The sequence below is a fragment of the Coregonus clupeaformis genome, unplaced genomic scaffold, assembly GCF_020615455.1.
Source record: "Coregonus clupeaformis isolate EN_2021a unplaced genomic scaffold, ASM2061545v1 scaf4568, whole genome shotgun sequence".
Taxonomy (NCBI): domain Eukaryota; kingdom Metazoa; phylum Chordata; class Actinopteri; order Salmoniformes; family Salmonidae; genus Coregonus; species Coregonus clupeaformis.
Window position 1 is genome coordinate 1 of NW_025538022.1, and position 20,579 is coordinate 20,579.

Sequence of the window (20,579 nt, forward strand, 5' to 3'; positions counted from 1 at the left end):
CGTATAGGATCATGGGCAGAGGTGGTAGTCCAGGGTATACCTGGTATATGGCGATACCTACTTATTTTTCAGTCAGCATTGCGTATACCCACTTCTAAATCCCCCCCTGATGCGCATCATTCAGTAATATCTGTGAGTCAGATTGCCTATTTTCTTCCTCGGGGGTAGTGAAGCCATGACCCACCCTCTCTGCCTCTAATTGGCTGGTACTCGCTAGCTTTCACTGATTAGATTGGTTAACTTTAGGCATGAGGACTGATGAGCCAATCAGAGGCAGAGTAGGGCGGGTCATGCCGAGAAAACTATCGCTAACACCTCAGGTGCCAGTGAAAAAAAAAACTCAGGTGCCGGTGCCACTTGACTACGATAACGGCAGCAGACCAAACAACGGATGAAGAAAGGACACAGCGCGGCGGTGTGCCACCCAGTTGATGGAATACATCATTCTGAGGTAAGTTTTAAGGTGGTTTCCAAATGAATCATTATTTTAAACTACTGGCAAATTGCCAGTGACTGCACATTTAGAGGAGAAGAGATGTTGCCGCCAATAGTTAGTGCGAATGGCTAACGTTATGAAGCTAGGCTACGAGATTGGGATAATGTGGGGAAACCGGGGCATTGTTGGTTTTCAGTAAGTGTTTAATCAACCCAGTTCATAAGAATTTCATACCAGACTGATGAAACTGATTATCTCAATGTTTATGAAGCTTGTTTATTATTGTAAAGGTCTAAATTATAACGTAAGCCAAGTTACTAAGCCCTAAATTATAACATTAGCCAAGTTACTTAGCCCTAACTAACCTATATGATCTAGTTTAATTGCATGGTAGCTAAGCTGGTAGTTGATTTTAAGTAAGTTAAAACACAAGAATGGGGACAAATAGTTTAAGATTCAGCCTAGAAAACAATATTGAGGTCTAATCAGGTTGTCTTATTTTGTATAGGGACAGGTAACCATGAAAAGGAAGGGAGATATTGCAGACTTTTTTTGTAAAGAGGCACAAATCAGGCCCAGATCAGGCCCAGGCAGACCCCACCCTAAAACCAGCAGCCCTGGCAGCTCTCAACCGGGAGCTAGCCAGGCAAGTCAGTGTGAGCATAGAGAAGGATCCAGTCTACCACCACCAGGTCAGACACACACAGGCAGTAAATTGCATCTCCAGTTTATTGAAAGTGAAGCCTCACACTGTAACAAAAGGTGATTTTGACAGATTAAGCCTCATTTTGAATTTCTGTGTGATGTTATTTATTTTATTGCCCTTCTATTTATTTTGTCTGTATCCATGTTTGTTTTTTACAATGCTACTGTTATATAACATTTTGTGTTAAATTTGTTGTTTTTTTATGTTAAATAAACTCTCCCAAGTATTTCACTCACTAATCTCCCCTGTATGCTTCAGCTTCACTTGCTGAAAATATTTCCACTTGGTTATGCAGATTGTTAATGTAAAGAGGGGGACCCATGTCTTGCTGATGACTATTGTGATCACAGTAGTGTGTGTGTGTGTGTGTGTGTGTGTGTAAGTGTGTGAGAGAGAGAGAGACAGGGAGATGCATAATTAGTTTTGTTGTTGTCTGTAGACATCAATAATGACTGGCCAGACCTGTGGAGTGCTAAACAAACAGAAGACTTCAAATCCAAGAACCCCTGGTTGGGATCCAAAAACAAAAAATTGGGTAAGTTTAGGTAGATTGCTAGTTTGGGTAACTTCTGAAACAGTGGGCACAGATAACTTTGTGTGTGTGTGTGTGTGTGTGTGTGTGTGTGTGTGTGTAAAGGACCATGCACACGTACAGCTGTGGATACAGGAGTAGTTACATTGTTTGTTTATAGCCGCAGGATGTCTTGGTCTGTAGCAGGGAACTCCATTGGGATCGACAAGGAGGCAAGGACAAGGTGCTACCGCTCTCAAGAGAATGGATGAACTTTGAAATTCAAGTGTCTGGCCAGGAAGTAGAACAACAAGTTTGTCAATCTTGAGAAATAAGGTGAGGAAACATGCGTTGTCCAAGGCCCACACTCAGGCTGTGAAGGTGGAGAGCAACAGAAAGAAGCTGCCATTGAGAATGCAGTGGAGACTATGACTGAGTCCTACATGAAGGAAACTGAAGCTGTGTTTCGAACAGCCTACCATCTGGCCAAAAAGAACCGACCCTTTTCTGACCATGAGAGCCTCATTGAGCTGCAGGAACTGAATGGTGTAAAAATGGGCTCAATACTTCATTCACGTTACAGTGCAACACAAATAATACAACATGTTGCTAGTGAGATGCGAGCAAAATCATCAGTAGCATTATAGCATCATCCAGTAAGTTAGCTGTCCTAATTGACGAGGCATCTTCTTTAAGTCACAAAGCTGTCAGACAGTTTCTATTAAAGCATCAATTCAAGAAGAAAGCCCTGAGTTCATATTCCTGGAACTTGTTGAACTGGAAAATCAGAGAGCAGATGGCATATTACAGGCGTTACTCACCTGTTTAACTAATGCTGGCTTTAGCAGAAGAGTGGCTTCATGAAAACTGGGTAACATTTGTATCTGATGGAGCCAGTGTCATGCTAGGAAAGAAGTCAGGAGTAGCAACCAGACTGACTTCCGGAGATTCCCAAAGCTTTTCGTATGGCACTGCATGAACCATAGACTTGAACTTGGCTGTGCTCAGATGCAGTTGATGAGGTAAACTCTGTCAATCACTTTAAAACTTTTATCCAGAAGCTATACTCTCTGTCTATAGTGTGTCAAACAAAAATGAACGTGAACTTGTTAATGCAGCAGCTGAAGTAGGTCACAACTTCTTCGCATTGGCAGAATCTTGGATGTACGCTGGGTGGCCAGTAGCCTTCGGACTGTTCGTGCTGTTTGGACATCCCTGGAGCTCTTGTGCAGCACTTTAAAAATGCTTGCAGTGATGAGATGAGGTCCACCAAAGAGAGGCAGATGTACAGAGGTTTGTTAGACCGTGTTCAAAGTCCAGAATTCATTTGTGACCTTGGCCTCATGTACGACACTCCTCCATGAACTAAGTCTCCTGTCACAGGAGCTTCAGTCTCGTTCTATAACGCTCCTCAGAGAGAGCATCTGCTGAAACGCTCAATCAGAGTGATCCAGTCATTCAAAGAGAGTCCAGGTGAGAAATATAGTGAGGCTTTAGAAGCAAAACAGACTGGGGAGTATCGGTCTATAGCCCTGAAAACAAATGCAAAGCTGAAGTCTATCAATCCAGGCCAGTTCTTACCGAAAGCCTTGTGAACAATCTGGAGAAACGCTTTGTCTTTGAAGATGAGACCATCATGGACCTCAGCATCCTTGATCAGAGTAAGTGGCCATCAAAGCCCAGCATCCGCCATGGTGAAGAACAAGTGCGACTGTGCAAGCGATTTAACCTTGTGCACAGACCAAGCACTGAATGGGATGCGGGACCTACTGGAAGAGCCCAGTAGTGAGCCCAAGGACCTAAAACCACTTATGAACTGTATGAAAACATTCCCTGTCGGTACAGCAGAGTGTGAGAGGAATTTTAGCCTTATGAACAATATAAGCTCAGACAAGAGGGCTGTCCTTCTGATCTCAAACATATCAAACTTTGATGATTAATATCAACGGCCCACCAACTTCCAAGGGTTTGATCCTAGAAAATATACAGGACCTGGTTGAAGAGCCATCGTGCTGCCTCTTCGGTGCGTTCTAGACAGTGCAGTGTGAAAGCTCCTGCAGAAAGCAAATTTGTCTGGAATATACTGTAGTATGAGCAAGGTCAGAAACCCAGTGCTGGGTTAGAGAGAGTATATCACTGTTGATGTGTTGTTAATGCATATATTTTTGTTAATTGTTAACTAAATATTGTTGTAACATATTTTGTTGAATGATTTACCCGGGTAAATGAACATGTTCAAAACAAAGCATAGCAATATGAACAAGGATGCATTGTCACCTTCAGATTTGAAGTATTTTATTTAAATAAATGTGCAAAAAATAATCGAAACACCATTTCCTGTTTGCCTCATGATAAATACATTTTACATTCATCCAGGCTGCTCTTGTGACCAGTAGTAACTACAAACTGCTCCTAATCAAGTCATGATCATTTTATAATAGTGTGCAAGTAGAAATTACATATTTTTGGGTAAACTAAATCATAGTCTTACATGTCACTGTTTCTAAAACAGGGCTTTTTTCTGGACAAAAAAAAAAAAAAAAAGGTGAATACTGAGAGTATACCCACTTCTCCAGGGACCACTACACCACTGATCATGGGAGTTTGTGACTGCTCGTGACCTTTTGATTTGGGGGGATATCTACATTAGACTATTTATTCCATGACCTTTTCTGTGCTTACGATGCTTATGCAACACTAGTAAGCCTACCTTCCATTGAAAAAAAGGACAGGTCCACCACCCAAAAGACATCCAGCCAACTTGACACAACTGTGGGAAGCATTGGAGACAACATAGGCTAGCATCCCAGCATCCCCATATTCAATATTAGGAAGGTGTTCCTAATGTTTGGTATACTCAAAGTAGATTAAACATTCTAAATCTATATCATAATCATTTTAACACACATACACTTAATTGTTTTACGATTTATGTAATCTGATTCAACAAATGTAATCACAAAACTCCATCATCTATATAACGTCTATGATGGAGTATTGACATTAAAGTTGTTAAATCAGATGACATAAATGGTAAAACAATGAAGTGCATGCATGTTAAAATGATTATAATACATCTCTTGGATTGACCATCATACCTTTCTATTCCATCATCCATGTTAAAATTATTAATTATTTTCACAGTTCTCTTATGTGCTTTGCCTTGCTGTCATGTATGAATTTTTTTATTCTTTTTTAAAATAATGTTACTGTACCTCAGTTGTGTTTGTACTGTAAGAAACGTGTTAATGGCATTTACTTGTAGCCAAGTTAGACAAAAGACTACATTGCACATAAGGGACTCAATATACAGGACCACACTTTTGGCTCAATTAACCATTGACTCCGCTGCTTTCATGCTGAAATTATATGATTCCTGTTACTGAACATATCTACACACCACACACACTATTTTCCTTTCTCTTTTTTCCTTTCTCTGCACAGGCACTGCTTGATATCTCCATCAGTACAGATGATGTCATCCAAGCCTTGTGGTGCTCTCTGCTTTATGATTGGTCTCTCAGAGGCCGCAGACATGCCACACGGGATGCCACCAATTAGTACGCAGGACCTCTGAGTGGACGAATAGGCTCCATCTGGTGTTGTTTACCTTTGTCTTTACTGTTCAAGCTTTATGATCTAGCCTATGTCCTTCTTTCATTATGAACAGCACTATGTGGGTCCAGAGCGTTGAGGGCAAGTCGAGAATGGACTGAGAAAGTAAATATAATTTGTATGATAATAATTGCATCATTCACCAGTAATTCTATAGGCAGTACAGGGCCAGCTAGCGTGTTGAACCCTTTATATAGTGAGGGTCCGGGGAGATAGCCCTGACGATAACATGGGGATTGATGTTGGCCATTAAAAGAGCCAGCTAGAGTTCTGGGCTAGGGGCTGGAGGGTGGGGGGGGGTTACAGGCAGGCAGCCTCCCTCCCCTCCCCAGCAGTACTGTATATCAGCATGTTGTCACCTGGGCTGATGTCACGGCAGGTCCTTTGGCTAACAAAACACGCAGTCTGTCTTCAGTAAGTGACCAGTGCAAAGGCTCACTCACTACCTGGTAATGTGCTACTAATGCCGAAGGGTGCGCTACACGGGTTCACAGCCATTCGTAATCTACAGAATGTAATCTACAGCCTATTCGCTATTCCTGGTCTGTAACAAGAGTGGTTTAAACAAAACCAAGTGATCTGAGTCATCTTATGGAATTGACAAAACTATAAAACAGATCCGAGCCTTATAGGCTAATCTGTGAAAATGCATTTTACCGATGTGATATGAAGTTTATATAGTTGTGTCCAGAATGAGAAAGGCTTAAATTGTATTTAGAGTAACAGCCATGACATGGTGGAGAGGGGCCGTGGCCCAGCTTTTTACAGATTTTCTTTAAACATCACACCATGGTAAAACTTTTGTTTCTGGACTTGTCAACCCAAGGAGTCTCCCATATGAACACTTGCTCATTTCACACACTACACTCACAGGACCTTGGAACAATCTGAAAACCCTCTCTGTAAGGGCAATTTGTCCCTTGGTGCATCCACATGAGTTATACCTCTCCCTGTGAACAGGGTCACTCGTGTTTATCTTTTCATGATCTCTCCCCCCTGTCAGGACCACTCTGTTATTCTAGGAAGTAAAGCAGCAGCAGGGTTGTCATTATGGGAACATGTATGTTTGGATATAAGCACAGGGGATGTCATTTAGTCAAAGGACAACTTAAGTTTCAATGCACCACTGTAGTGTTTCAGGTTACCATGGTAAATTGCTCATACAGCTCCATATCTTGAGTTTAAGTAAATTATTCCATTCTTTATTGTGCATATTTTTTGACAGTACCGCTAGTATGAGATTAACTATTGCCCAGATACTCAATTGAGTATCTGAGTACAAAAATTGGTTAATCTACAAAGTTAATCTACACAGACCGACTGTAACACGGTCTAATAGCTCAAGCGTCATTGCAAGTCTTTTTTCAAAAACGAAACATCGCTTTGAACTTCTTACAAAACCCAGAACCAGCCTTATTACCAATCCCTCTCAAAAGCATTTCCCTAATGACAAACCAACTCAAAATGAGAAGACAATCCACAGACCAAAAGTCATCGTTTTAAAAACAGCATAGCATGTTATGTAGTCTAACACAATGTAGTTATTGACACATGTTGAATCATGTAAAGAACTGCCGATGGTGAAAACAAACATCTTTATTCTTAAAATCGGACATTGAACAAAGCAACTGAATAGGTCTAAATCATGATGGAAGATTGCACAACATAGCTAATAATAACAGCATGATGGCAAAAAGAAAACAAGTTCTCTATAACAAATCTGAAAGCAAAAGGGTATAAAAAAAAGTTCAAGCTGGTTCCATTATGTGGCATGCTGAGCCAGGAAGGCTCTTATCCTCTGCAGCAGCTCCTTCTTCACGCTGTCAGGCACCAGAACTGAGGGGGGAATAAAGATACAGTATCCAGTTCGGGTTATGACAGTAGTGTTACGATCAACTTTACGGAAGTTATTGAACAAAGGGATGAGAAAAAAGGTACTGTGTACACAACAATGAAAAGCACAAGGCCTAAATACCTCTTCCTTTAGGGGTGATCTCTACCACAAGGTCCTCGACAGTCACATGCTCCAAGCCCTTTTCTTTGATGACATCTGGAAAACAGTTACATGACTGGCATGATGGTTACACCGCTGGATGCATTGGCGCTAATAGAATAAGTGTTTTACAGTGTCAGAGGCGTCATGCCCAAAGGGTGCCCCCTCAGATTTGTCCTGCTTAAAAAATAATAAAACAATAAAATGTTGTTTAAAATGTTGTTGTTCTCTGTAATACTACTAGCCACCTAGCAATTTATGAAGTTTGCTTTACTAGCCCAGATAGATTCCTTATCTCATAACTAGCTACCAAGAAGCCATTTCAGGATATCAATGAAGTTAGAGTAGCTAGCTTGTCTAACTATCTTAGATGGCATGCCTACTGGCAAGGTTGGTAGACTTTAGAAAAGCAAGCAATAACTACATGTACTGAGTAAGACTCATATTCCTTTCAACCTTTTACCCAGAATTTAGCAGAGAAGCATATTCAGTTTATAAAAAAATAAAAAACACCAGTCAGGAGGATACAGACAGCTCAAGATGTGCAGAAACATATCAATATCCTTTATTATTTGTTTTACATAGAATTAAGCATAATGATTATGGCTCTAGATTTCTGGAAAAAGGCGTTTCAGGTGTTTGAAAAATGCGAAATGTTCCAATTTACGGGCAGCTACCTCCGGACCACCACCTGTCATCCTCCCGTACTTTGGGCCCCGTTAGATTTTTGGGGTGCATGACGCCTCTGAGTGTCATACTCATCATTTCTATTATCCACTTTTCATGACATCCCCATCACACATGATAGTAACTCTTACCTTTGCAATGAGCTTTCAGCTGATCCCTCCATCCGCATTCAGTGAGTTTAGCTCTGAGCAACTCCTTCAATCTGTGAATCAACCAAAATAAGCAAGAACAGTGACCATAGATTGATGGGTCTTCTAATAATGATTAACTAGAAATTTGTGAAATGTTCTTACCGCTCTCGTTCACCCATCTCAGTTAACTTCTGATTAATTGTTGCTCTCATCTTGGAATCTTTGCTCATATTCTTTTAGCTGAAAAAGTGAGATTCAGAATGAGTATATGTTGTGGTGTTAGCTAGCTAGCTATCATTAGTCAACTGCTGAGGCAGGGATCAGTTGAATAGTTAGCTACATACTGTAACAGTCTACAAACAAGGTGGACAGCTGTCTAGCATTAAAAATGTTAGGTTTGGGCTGTAGCTAAATCACTCCTCTTTAGAACAAGCCACGAGTAGCATAAATCATGCTTTGCTTGCTTGCTATGCTAACTGTTGACAAGCTTACGTATTTCTGACGTTAGCCAGGCAAACAAGCTAGCTCACCATCTGATAATTGGTGATAATAAGATACATAGCTATCAAGGACGTAACATTCTCACACTTACCCAAAACCTTCGATGAAATGTGCATGCTGTTTCACACAGTGCCAATAAAAGTATAACTGGCAAGCTAGTTAGCCACAGCTAATTGTTGTGTCCCACAATTAATAAGGACCCCAGGAAACCGTTGATACCAGAAAAGTTCCTACCTTCTAATGAAGTACTATCGTTATGCCACTAGGTGGTAGCGTTTATCAACAACACAGATTATAACAGACTCAACTGTTGCAGGGTGATAACGTTACATTGATGAGATCAGAGGATTTGTATTGTCTTTTAATGCCCTTTTTTAAATTGTATTTTTATTTTTTTAGTCATTTAGCAGACGCTCTTATCCAGAGCGACTTACAGGAGCAATTAGGGTTAAGTGCCTTGCTAAAGGACACATCGACAGATTTTTCACCTAGTCATTATTGTAAATGTGACCATGAAGTGCTGTTTTTGGCAAACATTAGATGGTTGATCAATCCTAATGATATTCGGTAAGAAGAATAACACTGAGTCTGGGTTAAGACTATTTTCTAAATCAAGAAACTCCATAGTTGAATGCACTGATCGTCAGTTTGGATAATACATACTGCTAAATGAAAAAAATGTAAAAATACAAATATTATGACAGTTTAGACCTCAGCTGTTCTGTTTCTTTGTAGTGCAGTCAAATATACTGTATTTCAGTTTCCAATCTCTGGTGTTGTACCACTTTTAATATGGTGTTGGAAATATTACTTTATTTTGTGACATTTTTATTCTAACAATGTCTCTGCCCTACCTGGAAAATCTTAAGAATTGTATGAAAAACAATTAGCTAAAGAAATCACATATTGTAACGACGTTAAACCAAAACCTAGGGACCTTGTCAAGAAATTCAGACCTTTTGGCGTAATTTGGCGTAATGGTTAAGGTGTTGATTTGACGGTAGCTGTGCCAGGGTTCAAGTCCCGGTCGGGGCTACCCCTCGAATTCGCTACACCGATGTCAGAAGTATGTATTAACTGAAGACGATGTGGGCGATGAAACTACGGAAAACCAATAATTTCCAATGGAAGAAGCAAAGTGGGCAGGATGACCATTGGGCGATGCAAAAGCACGGGCGAGGGACATGAACAGGGCGGGACCAAAGTTGGGGAAAGGTGAACTTCATATGCAAATACACCGCGACATCATGGTGATATTGACCAATCGAAGAACACTATAGCTTCCAGCTCCTACTGGATTGGCTGTTGATACCTAGCATGCTAACCAACACCCACACGAGGGCGAGGTGGAATGCAAGTGCTAGTTAAAGGAGCCAGTTAAGGTGTGGGCTTGACAGTCGCTAGCAGAGGTGTGGACTCGAGTCATGTGACTTGGACTCGAGTCAGACTCGAGTCATGAATTTGATGACTTCAGACTCGACTCGACAAAATGTACAAAGACTTGCAACTCGACTTGGACTTTAACATCAATGACTCGTGACTTCACTTGGACTTGCGACTTATGACTCGAGAAGACTTGCTACTTCCCATGAAAACTGGGGAAAATTTTTTCACACGGCCGCGCCGCTCTCCGTTTATCTGCATCTGTGAAAAAAATGTGCACCATCCACCTGTATGCATACAGAGAGCGCGCACGCTGCCTGCACGTTATCCAATCACTGTAGTCCCACGTTGTTTTGATTCGACAGCATCTAAGCAGGCACATTGCAAGACAACCAATGAAGCACATCAAGCAACAACGCGCCAGTTGTCAAAATGATACCGAAGATAGTTTGGTTTGGCTATAAAAATTACGAGGTAGTCGACAAAAAACGAGTTGCAATCTGCAAAACATGCGGATCGAAGATTACAGACGGAGCTGCCACAACGTCCAACTTTGTTCGACACCTGAAGTTGCACAAAGAAAGGTAAGTTTTGAACGAATGCTACGCACCTTATCGGATGTACCGTAACTTACTAGCTAGCTGCTGCATATTTACTGTATCAACGAGACAAACGCACGTCTCCCTTGCTGGTTCATGCTTACAAAAATATGGATTTTTGAACTGCTATTATATGGACATTCTAAAACGCTTTCGGAAAAACGCTTAACGTTCTTTAATGTACTAAGACAGTGTTATTAAAAGACCAAACTCTGTAAATATCATATTAATAAAGTATACTATGTACAAAACATCAGATGAGCCCAGAATATGAACGCAAACACGTTTAATAACACGTTATGTTTTCCTCCCATAGAAAACTATTATAAGAAAAAGGCAACGTGTCTTAATATACTGAGACAGTAATATTAAAAGACCAAACTATAAATATCATATTAATAAAGTATACTAAATGTACAAAACATCAGATGAGGCCAGAATATGAACGCAAACACGTTTAACAACACGTTAAGTGTTTTCCTCCCATAGAAAACCATTATAAGAAAAGGCTTAACATGTCTTATGTAGGCTACTATGTATTCTGGGCTCATCTGATGTTTTGTACATAGTATACTTTATTGATATGATATTTACTTAGTTTGGTCTTTTAATAACACTGTCTTAGTACATAAGACACGTTAAGCCTTTTCTTATAATGGTTTTCTATGGGAGGAAAACGCAACGTGTTATTAAACGTGTTTGCGTTCATATTCTGGGCTCATCTGATGTTTTGCACATAGTATGCTTTATTAATATGATATTTGCAGAGTTTGGTCTTATAATATTACTGTCTTAGTATATTAAGCATTAAGCAACGTTAAAGCGTTTTTCACGTTAAGCGTTTTAGAATTCAGTTTCAGAGTTGCTGGTGTGCTGCCTCATTGAGGTCGTTTATGTAATTTTGGTTAATCACAACTAAGCAGAACTGTCGCTGAAGACAAAATATCACAATTAAACAATGAATGCACCCCCTTTCACAACTCGGATGTAGTTGGTGCATCCCTAAACCCATCCAAGTACAACAGGAAACATAGTAAGACGGTATACATTGTAAAGAGGAAAATGATAACACAGTCACAGTAGATCCACCATTAGCCTTCCCTTTTCATATCATGCCCAAACAGCAGACAGCGCATGGACAGAGTGCTACCGTAGTCTACAGTAGGTCTGTGAGGCAGCGCACCACTGGGATATATACAGTATATAATAAAATAATAACGATTATAGTAGTAATGTTCAGAGATGCAATAGATTATTATAGTGCAGTTCTTAACTAATGGGAATATTGTTTAGCTTATTTTTGGTTTAATTTGGTTTACTTTAGTTATTTAATTTATTCAATTATTTTGTTTTTCTATACTTTTCATGCCAACTTGCCATGGCCCCCCTAGAACCCCCTCGCGGCACCCAAGGGTCCCCGTCCCCACTTTGAAAACCACTGCTATAAAGCATATGACTTCAGTTTCTTGAGGGAAAGGGCTTTCTTATGAATTTTGAAGCAGTGAAAATATTCTTAATATTGCATACACTGAAACTGAAATGTATTATCGTAAACCGTAGTGTACAATAGGCAATGAATATTAACACAACAACATTGATATGAGTAAAGAGTAGTTTCAAATACAACATGTGTGGCTGTAAAGGATTTTCTGACATCTGTTTCATATTCTTCTCTGTTACAGGTATGAAGAATACCAGATGAACAAAATCATCGTAGATGAACCACAACAGCCTTCAATCTCACAATTCCTTGACACTCGTGTAGGGCGTTACAGCCTGACCCACCCACAGCAGAAGGCCATCTCCAATGCGATACTGTCTGACTTGATTATTGATTGCAATTTCCCTCTGTCTATTGTGGAAAATAAGAGCTTTCGTCACTTTCTGGCTGTGCTGGACAGCAAGTATACCCCAGTATGTCGCCGAACGCTGACCACAAAAACAGAGAGCCTTGCTGAGGAGAGACGGTCAAAGTTAAAAACTCAATTGAGCAACACTGACCATGTTTCAGTCACTGTGGACATTTGGTCTGATCGAAAGATGAGGGGATTCCTTGGTGTCACTGTGCACTGGATGGAGCGAGATGCAGAGAGGGTACAGCTAAAGACTAATCTCTTGGCCTGCAACCGCTTCAAAGGCTCTCACACAGCAGAGCGAATCTGTGACCAATTTGAGGCAATATGTGATGAATACAACATCAAAGCTAAATTGGACTATATAATTAGTGACAATGCTGCTAACATGCGCAAGGCATTTACAGTCTGCTTCCCCAGCGAACAGGAGGAAGATGAAGATGCTGGAGATAATCTTGATGATCCTGAGCTATGGCATGACTTAACCCAAGAAGACCAGCAAACCGTCGATGCTGCTATGGCAAAGAAACAGCGCCTGCAGTGTTTTGCACACACATTGCAGCTGGTTGTGGGAGACGGTTTGAAAGAAACAAAAGCGGCATGTCCTTCTCTCTCCAAGTTATCAAAACTTAGCTCCCTGCTCCACACAAGCACAACGTTTAAAGACATCTTCGATGGTGAATTTGGGGAGCACAGAGGCATCCCTGCTGCATTGAGCACGAGGTGGAATTCCACACTGCGGCAGGTAAAAGCAGTCCTTCATTGTGATCAGCAAAAGCTCTGCGCAGTTCTTGAGAAGGCCGGGCATAAAGAACTGTCATTCACACCACGAGAGTGGAATCTGCTGAAGGAGTTGGTGGACATCTTAAAACCGTTCGGAGAAGCAACTGATTTGACATAGGGGGAGAAAGTCATTACAATCAGTGCAGTTGTTCCATCCATCTTGTCCCTCAATCACCATCTTGAGAAGCTGAAGCCTCAAGTTCGTTTCCTGAGTGGCCTGGTCAGAGGTCTGCAGGCATCCCTGAAAAAAAGATTTCTTGGGATCTTCATTAATGTAAAAAATGGCCCAGTCTCAAGAAGGGATCACTGCCCCCTTTTCAGACACAGTCTACCTGAAAGCAGCTGCCTTGGATCCAGCCTTTTGTCTGCTGTGGATTGAGCCCCATGTGCTGGTCAACCGTGACATCAAGGCAGAGGTGGCACAACGAGTTAAAGGTAAATATTATTGACTTGCAATGCAACTTAAATGCAACGTACAATAATTTGATCTTAATCTGATATAGGATCTAATGTGATATTAATCTGACTTTAACAATAATAAAAAATTTCAGTCTTGAACAGTATCATCAACATCAGAAATAAGGGCTCTTTTGTTTCTGCTGTTGTGACACGTTTTATTTTTATTTTTAGAATTGATCCTGCAAGATGCTGCAGAGACAGAGCAGCCTGTGCCGGTGCCTGCTGAAGAAGAACTAGAGGACATGGAAGGAGAAGGGCTGTTTGCTGCATACCATAAGAGGCAGAAAAGGGATGTTGGGACCCCACCAGCAGTACAGCTAAGTCACTACATTGACATGGCAGAAGGACAGAATGCCCTTTTGTTCTGGGCACTGAACAGTAAGACTCTTCCTTCACTCTTTCAAGTAGCCATCCGAGTCTTGGCAGTGCCTGCTTCTAGTGCTCCAGTGGAGCGAGTTTTCAGCCATGGTGGCATCATTCTGCGTCCCCATCGTGCTACAAATGACTGACAGACTTTTGGCCAATTTGATCTTTGCAAATGCAATGCAGTATAGGGGCCTCCCTCCACCTGTCCACAGCACGCATGCGCGCACACCACACTCACTCTCTGCTCATCACCTGTCCACACAGCCTCTCTCTCCTGTGGTAGGAGTTTCACATGGAGTAAGATCTGTTCATTTGCAGTGCAGGTTCCCACACTGTTTTTACTTCCAGAGCTTTGGTGTTTGTCCTTCCCCGTAAACCATTTTTCTCTCTCTCTCTCTCTCTCTCTCTCTCTCTCTCTCTCTCTCTCTCTCTCTCTCTCTCTCTCTCTCTCTCTCTCTCTCTCTCTCTCTCTCTCTCTCTCTCTCTCTCTCTCTCTCTCTCTCTCTCTCTCTCTCTCTCTCTCTCTCTCTCTCTCTCTCTCTCTCTCTCTCTGCATTGTTCTAGTGCAATATGCTGTTCAAATACAAGCATTTTTTTGTGAAAATTAAATGTTATGTTTTTTTGCTGTATTTGATTAATGTTATTGTATAAAAAGGTTTAAATAAATACAAATCTTACAGACATACATGATTTGTATACATTTATTTCTGTGGTAAGAGGACTTGAAATGACTCGAAACTAAAATGGTAGGACTTTGGACTCGACTTGAGACTTGATGGCTTTGACTTTTGACTCGACTTGGGACTTGCCTCATCTTTGACTCGACTTGACTCGGGACTCGAGGGCAAAGACTTGAGACTTACTTGTGACTTGCATAACAATGACTTTGTCCCACCTCTGGTCGCTAGACCCGTATTCGAGTCCGGTCAAAAGATATGATGTGATTGGTCAAAAGACCAATAATTGGGCAAAATATCAGAATTGGGCTGCCTGTGTAAACGCAGCCCATGTGTCTGAAACTCATTTTCAAATGAGTCAAAGAAAATCCACTATCATGTTTGATCCTCTTTTAAACCAACCCTAGGATACCATTTCAAAACTGCAGCATATTCAGCCTGGTTGACTTTGTTTTCTAGTCACATACTGTATTACTTCAACTTGTTTGCAAAACAATGTTATCCTATCCCTCTCTCCTAAGACACTTGGCAAGGTCTCCTAATTCCTTTTGGGGAAACTTCTGCCAACCATCGGCCACCTGAGGTTACTGAAAAAGGTTCTGTTTTCAGAAGTATTTTGATTAATTCTCTGTGCATAACCCCTCACATCTCAGTCTTATACATGGGAAAAGAGCATGGATTAGAAGTGGATTTAGCTGTTAACCTAAGACGTAGAGAAAGACAATGAGCAAAAACTGCAGATACTTTATCACATCCTTTCTAGATCACATAGGCCTACTGTATATACTTTGTGTGGTGTTTAGAGAAAGAAGCCATTTAAGGTAACGAGAGTTTACCTCATAAGTCATGAATGGTTTAAGAAGAGTTTTGTGTTAAATGCAGCTTGAAAAACATGCAATGTCTGATAACATATGTTTGAAGATGACACTACCAGAGTATTCAAATGAGAATAAGTTATCAGAGGATAAATTAACCTCAAACTGAAATTTGAGCGTTGATTTAAATTGACCAGTTGAAGGTTTCTTCCTGGGTTGAGGTAAAAACATGCCTTTCTTCAGTCTAGTGGTCACTGGAATATCATAACACTGACTACCTGACTGCATAATTAATTAAGTCTGGGCTTTTGGTTAAAAATCTCTCTTTAAAGGAAAGGAACCCCTGCAACCCCTTACTGCAGTTTAATGAAACACTTTCCTGACTTCTGGAAACCATGAAGAACTTGAATTGCCTCTGTTTTACTGACTTTAAAGCACCCAAACCCCAGCAGACCTCTGACTAAATTGACAAGGAGCAAAGAGACTCCCACTGAAGGCACACTTGACAGAAATGCTGCTACAAAGTTGAAAGAGTGATTGATGGGTTACCTGGTCTGGATGAACTAATAACCTCTCATGTCAGCAGCTCTATAGGACCGAAGCAGAGCAATTGTTCATCTTGAATTAATCACCTGCTCTTAAACCTGACATTTTGTCAGTCAGTCTTCTTAAGTCGTCAACAAAACAACAAATTCACCAATGCAAAGTAAATTGCAAATCATTGTTAATTTGTGTGTTTTGACAAGGGGCTGTTTGATTAATGTACATGCTTAATATAATTAAAACGATAATTAACACTCAATCTTTATCATGAGTGGTTTTGAAATGCCAATGTTTACACTGGCAAAGACCGTTACTTCTTCGGCTCAGCTGCACTTGGTCTGTGAGGTGCCTGCTGCTGTGCACTGTGCCACAGTGGAGATCAGTGAAAATGCGGAATGAAGGGGACGCTACAGGCTAAGTGATAGACTCAATGCAGTGAAGTGACAGAATAATCTTCCTCCCTGGCCCTTTGAGGCAAACCTTATCTCTGTTCCCTGCTCATCACCCTCCAACATTACCCCAGTGTTATCTCTGCGGCGGAAGCAATTCTTTTACCACAAAGTTTAGGTGAGAAGAATATATAGTGGGAAAGAAAGCAGTGATAAAGTGAATGAAATAATCATCAAGGCACTTATAGGGTTCAAGGGAATAGGCAGAAGTTCTCTCAGTGGATGCTCGCCCAAGAGAAACACTCAAAACAGAAAGACGGAGCTCAAAAGTTAGTAGCTTTTTGTGTTCCTCCTAAAATGCTGCTGACCCTGATTTAGAACAGAGGACAGTTGCAGCTACTGATGTGCTAAATAGTAGCTATACTATTCATGCATATGGAATGATTTGCGATGCTTTGAAGTGAACCAAAGCCATATGCTTTTGTGTTATTGTCAATGCGGTACATATACATATGCAAAAGGAAATGGAGGGCTTGAAGCCACCTGCAACAGTACACTGTTATTCTGTCTACTGATTACCCTCTGCCTCATCATCTAATGAACAATTCATAATTAACGAGCACAACTCATCTGAACTATTATTGCACTTAAAAAATGACTATTGTTACCGGTTAGGAAATATTTCCCAATCAGACTATGTAACCTTTGGGTAGTAATTACATTCCTATGATATACAATCATTTGAAAATAAAATGTGCTTGCAATAGAATATGTTGTGGAGGTGGGGAGCAGGTGTTGGAGATAACGGAGTGTGGCTATGACTTTTACATTTATTAGAGTCACTCATTCATTCGGCTGTAGAGTCATTTCATTGGTGAGAAATCTACTTTATCGCATTTTTGTGGTTAGCAAAGCAGATCATAGCCTAAACGTCATGTGGCAGGTACTTTGTTTTTGTTCATCAGCTTGAGTAGATTGAAACAAGGTTTCTCATTTATGGTGTGCAAAACTTGGTTCAGAATAAACTTGGAAAATCAGTATGGATGTTTGGAGTATAATTATGTTATTTTTGAAAGGATGAAAACCATGCATAGAGAGCCTTTATTTCTGTGGTGATCATTTAGCACTGAGCTCCTATAAACTTAACTTGCAGACCAAGCAGGGCAGCAGCTGCAGACCCAATTAAGTACAATGCTCTTAAAACCTGCAAATTGTTCCCTCTCAAACCCCTCTCTCTCTCTCTCTCTCTCTCTCTCTCTCTCTCTCTCTCTCTCTCTCTCTCTCTCTAAAATGCATGCAACACACACACACACAAAGACACTCACACTAAGACATTTCAGATGCTTTTCATATTAGTCTCCCTCTTGCCTGGGCCCTTAGCGACACGAAGAAATCTCTCTCTCCCTCGGCACCTGACCTCCCAACACCATCCCTCAGCATCCTAAAGTGCATTGAGTCTCTCAACCCCTCCTCCACAGATGGATAAAAAAAACACTGCTAGCCCAGCACATGCCCACTTTACAATAAAACCATAGGAATACAAAAACAGTGTCTATTAGCTGAAGGCCCATGGGATAATGTGACATGTTGGGTGAAATTAAGTTGTGTTGAATCTATAATGATGAACAACAGTGTGGGTCAAGGGTGGATAACATATCACAGAGTAAATCTACTTGACAAACTGTATTCAGAAGGGACCATAGAATAGGGAGTATACACAGTATATACCAGGGTTATGATGCAAAATTACTTGTTTACTTTTCTAAATGCGTTGGTAAACATTTTATAATAGCAGTAAAGCACCTCTGGTAGTGCCTAAGAACAGCACTTAGCCGTGGTATATTGGCCATTTACAACACCTCCTCGGGCCTTATTGCTTAACTGTCCAATGGCTGAATCGTTCCATACTCTCTCCTTCTTTACCTTTTTCTCTCTTCCATTCCACCCCCCCCTTCTCTCTCTCTCTCATACTCGATCTCTGTTTCTATTTTAACCTAATCTCTATCTGCCACTACTGCTAACACAGCAGCAAGCCAGTGGTTCCTGCAAACATCATTACTAAAGCTGGATAATGCCCGCATGCCAAGCTCCCTGACACTTCCATGCCAGGGACATCATCTGTGTGTCAGCTCCTATACCACAATAACAAACACAGGCAGTAGGGCACAGAGTCAACGCTCTGAATGGCTTCTGAACCTGACTCTTTAATGCTTTGAGGAATGGAATAGAGTTAGCAGCTTAGCTTCATTTGCTCCTGTCACAAGCCGGGCTAGAAACTCCGGTCTCAGATGTGGAGAGCTGGGGGTACTACCCTTAGCCACAGAGGAGGTGTTGTAGGACCCAAATGAAACACCCAAGGCAATACTCCAGGCCAGTAGATTTAATGTTCCAAAACAGGAGGCAAAACAAAACAACTCCACGAGGGAGAAAAACAAACTAAAGATAACTTTGAACAACTTACTAGGACAGACACGGTGGGACAAAGCAGGAGACACATAGTCAGGACGCAATAACCAAGTGAGAAACAAGGGGAAAACACACAGCTAAAATACACAAGGGGAAACAAGGCACAGGTGACCTGGATCAAGCTAATTAGGACACATGAGGAAGAACTAAGGCAGAGGGGAACACAGATGACCTCTAGAGGCCCGGAGACAAACAGGAGGCAGGGGCTGACAGGACCCCCTCCTCTAGGAACGACTCCTGACGTTCCTTCCAGAACACCATGGCCCCAGGGTGCGAAAATCTCGGATCAAACCTGGGTCCAGGATGTCCCTGGCTGGAACCCAGGAGCGCTCCTCTCGGCCCGTAGCCCTCCCAGTCCACCAGATACTGCAGAGAGTTCTGGACCCTCCGGGAGTCCAGTATCCGGCGGACTGTGTAGGCTGGCTGGCCGTCAATGATCCTGGGAGGTGGCGGGGGGTCTGCGTGGGGGGCAAAGGGAGAAGACAAGACAGGTTTAAGGAGTGAAACATGGAAAGTGGGGTTAACTCTAAGGAGCGAGGGAGAACCAAACGATACGACACAGGGTTAACCTTTCTAGCAATGCGGAAAGGCCCGATGTATCTCTGGGAAAGCTTCCTGGATTCGACCCGGAGGGGCAGGTTCTTAGTGGCCAACCAAACTCTCTGACCAGCTCGGAAACTAGGGGGCCGTCCGGCGGTGGCGATTAGCCTGACTTTGGCATCTCTGGGAGGTCCGAGGAGGCACGCCTGGCCTTCTTCCAGGTCCGCCTACAGCGTTGGACAAAGCGCTGGGCCGAGGGAACACCAACTTGCGCCTCCTCCTCTGGAAACAATGGAGGTTGTAACCGAACTGGCATTCGAAGGGGGACAATCCGGTGGCTGAGGACTGGAGGGTGTTGTGGCATATTCAGCCCAAATGATATAGGTGGCCCAAGACGTGGGATTACTGGCCGCCATACACCGCAGGGTGGTCTCCAGATCCTGATTAATCCGTTCCGTTTGGCCATTAGACTCTGGATGGAACCCCCCGACGATAGGCTGGCTGTGGCCCCAACAAGCCTGCAGAAGGCCCCCAAAACCGGGACGAGAATTGGGGACCTCGGTCAGAGACCACGTCCAGGGGAATACCAAATATCCGGAAGACATGGTTCATGAGGAGCTCAGCAGTCTCCTTAGCCGAGGGCAGCTTGGGCAGGGAATAAACCGGGCAGCCTTAGAGAACCGGTCTACCACCACTAGGATGACGGTGTTGCCCTGGGATAGAGGAAGTCCCGTAACAAAGTCCAGAGAAAGGTGTGACCATGGCCTTCGAGGAACAGGTAAGGGATGGAGCAGTCCCTGGGGGTCGCTGGCGTGTCGACTTTCCCTGGTTGCACACAGGGCAGGCCTCAACATAGACCTGCACGTCCTTCTTGATGGACGGCCACCAAAACCGCCGTCGGAGGAACTCCAGTGTGCGAGCACTGCCTGGATGGCATGTCAAGGGCGACTCATGACCCCACTGCAAGACGCGGCCCCGAACAGAGAGGAACGTACAGAGCGACCGGCAGGACCACCGCCTGGATCGGGCTCCTGGACAAGAGCTTCTCGTACCCCTCTTTCTAGTTCCCACTGAAGAGGTGCGACGATCCTAGACCTCGGAATAATCGATGCCAAGGGCTTCTCTT

The 20,579-nt window shown here is 42.3% G+C and overlaps 1 protein-coding gene across 1 annotated transcript; it reads right to left on the reverse strand.

Moving 5' to 3' along the window:
- Positions 1-6,849: 6,849 nt before the first annotated feature.
- LOC123490738 (transcription and mRNA export factor ENY2-2) lies at positions 6,850-8,780 on the reverse strand. Its single transcript, XM_045220611.1, has 5 exons — positions 8,672-8,780; positions 8,242-8,319; positions 8,080-8,150; positions 7,244-7,318; positions 6,850-7,104 (listed from the first exon to the last, which is right to left on the reverse strand). The coding sequence occupies exons 2-5, from the start codon at positions 8,307-8,309 to the stop codon at positions 7,031-7,033; spliced, it is 288 nt and encodes a 95-aa protein (XP_045076546.1). The 5' UTR covers positions 8,310-8,319; positions 8,672-8,780; the 3' UTR covers positions 6,850-7,030.
- Between the last annotated feature and the right edge of the window lie 11,799 nt (positions 8,781-20,579).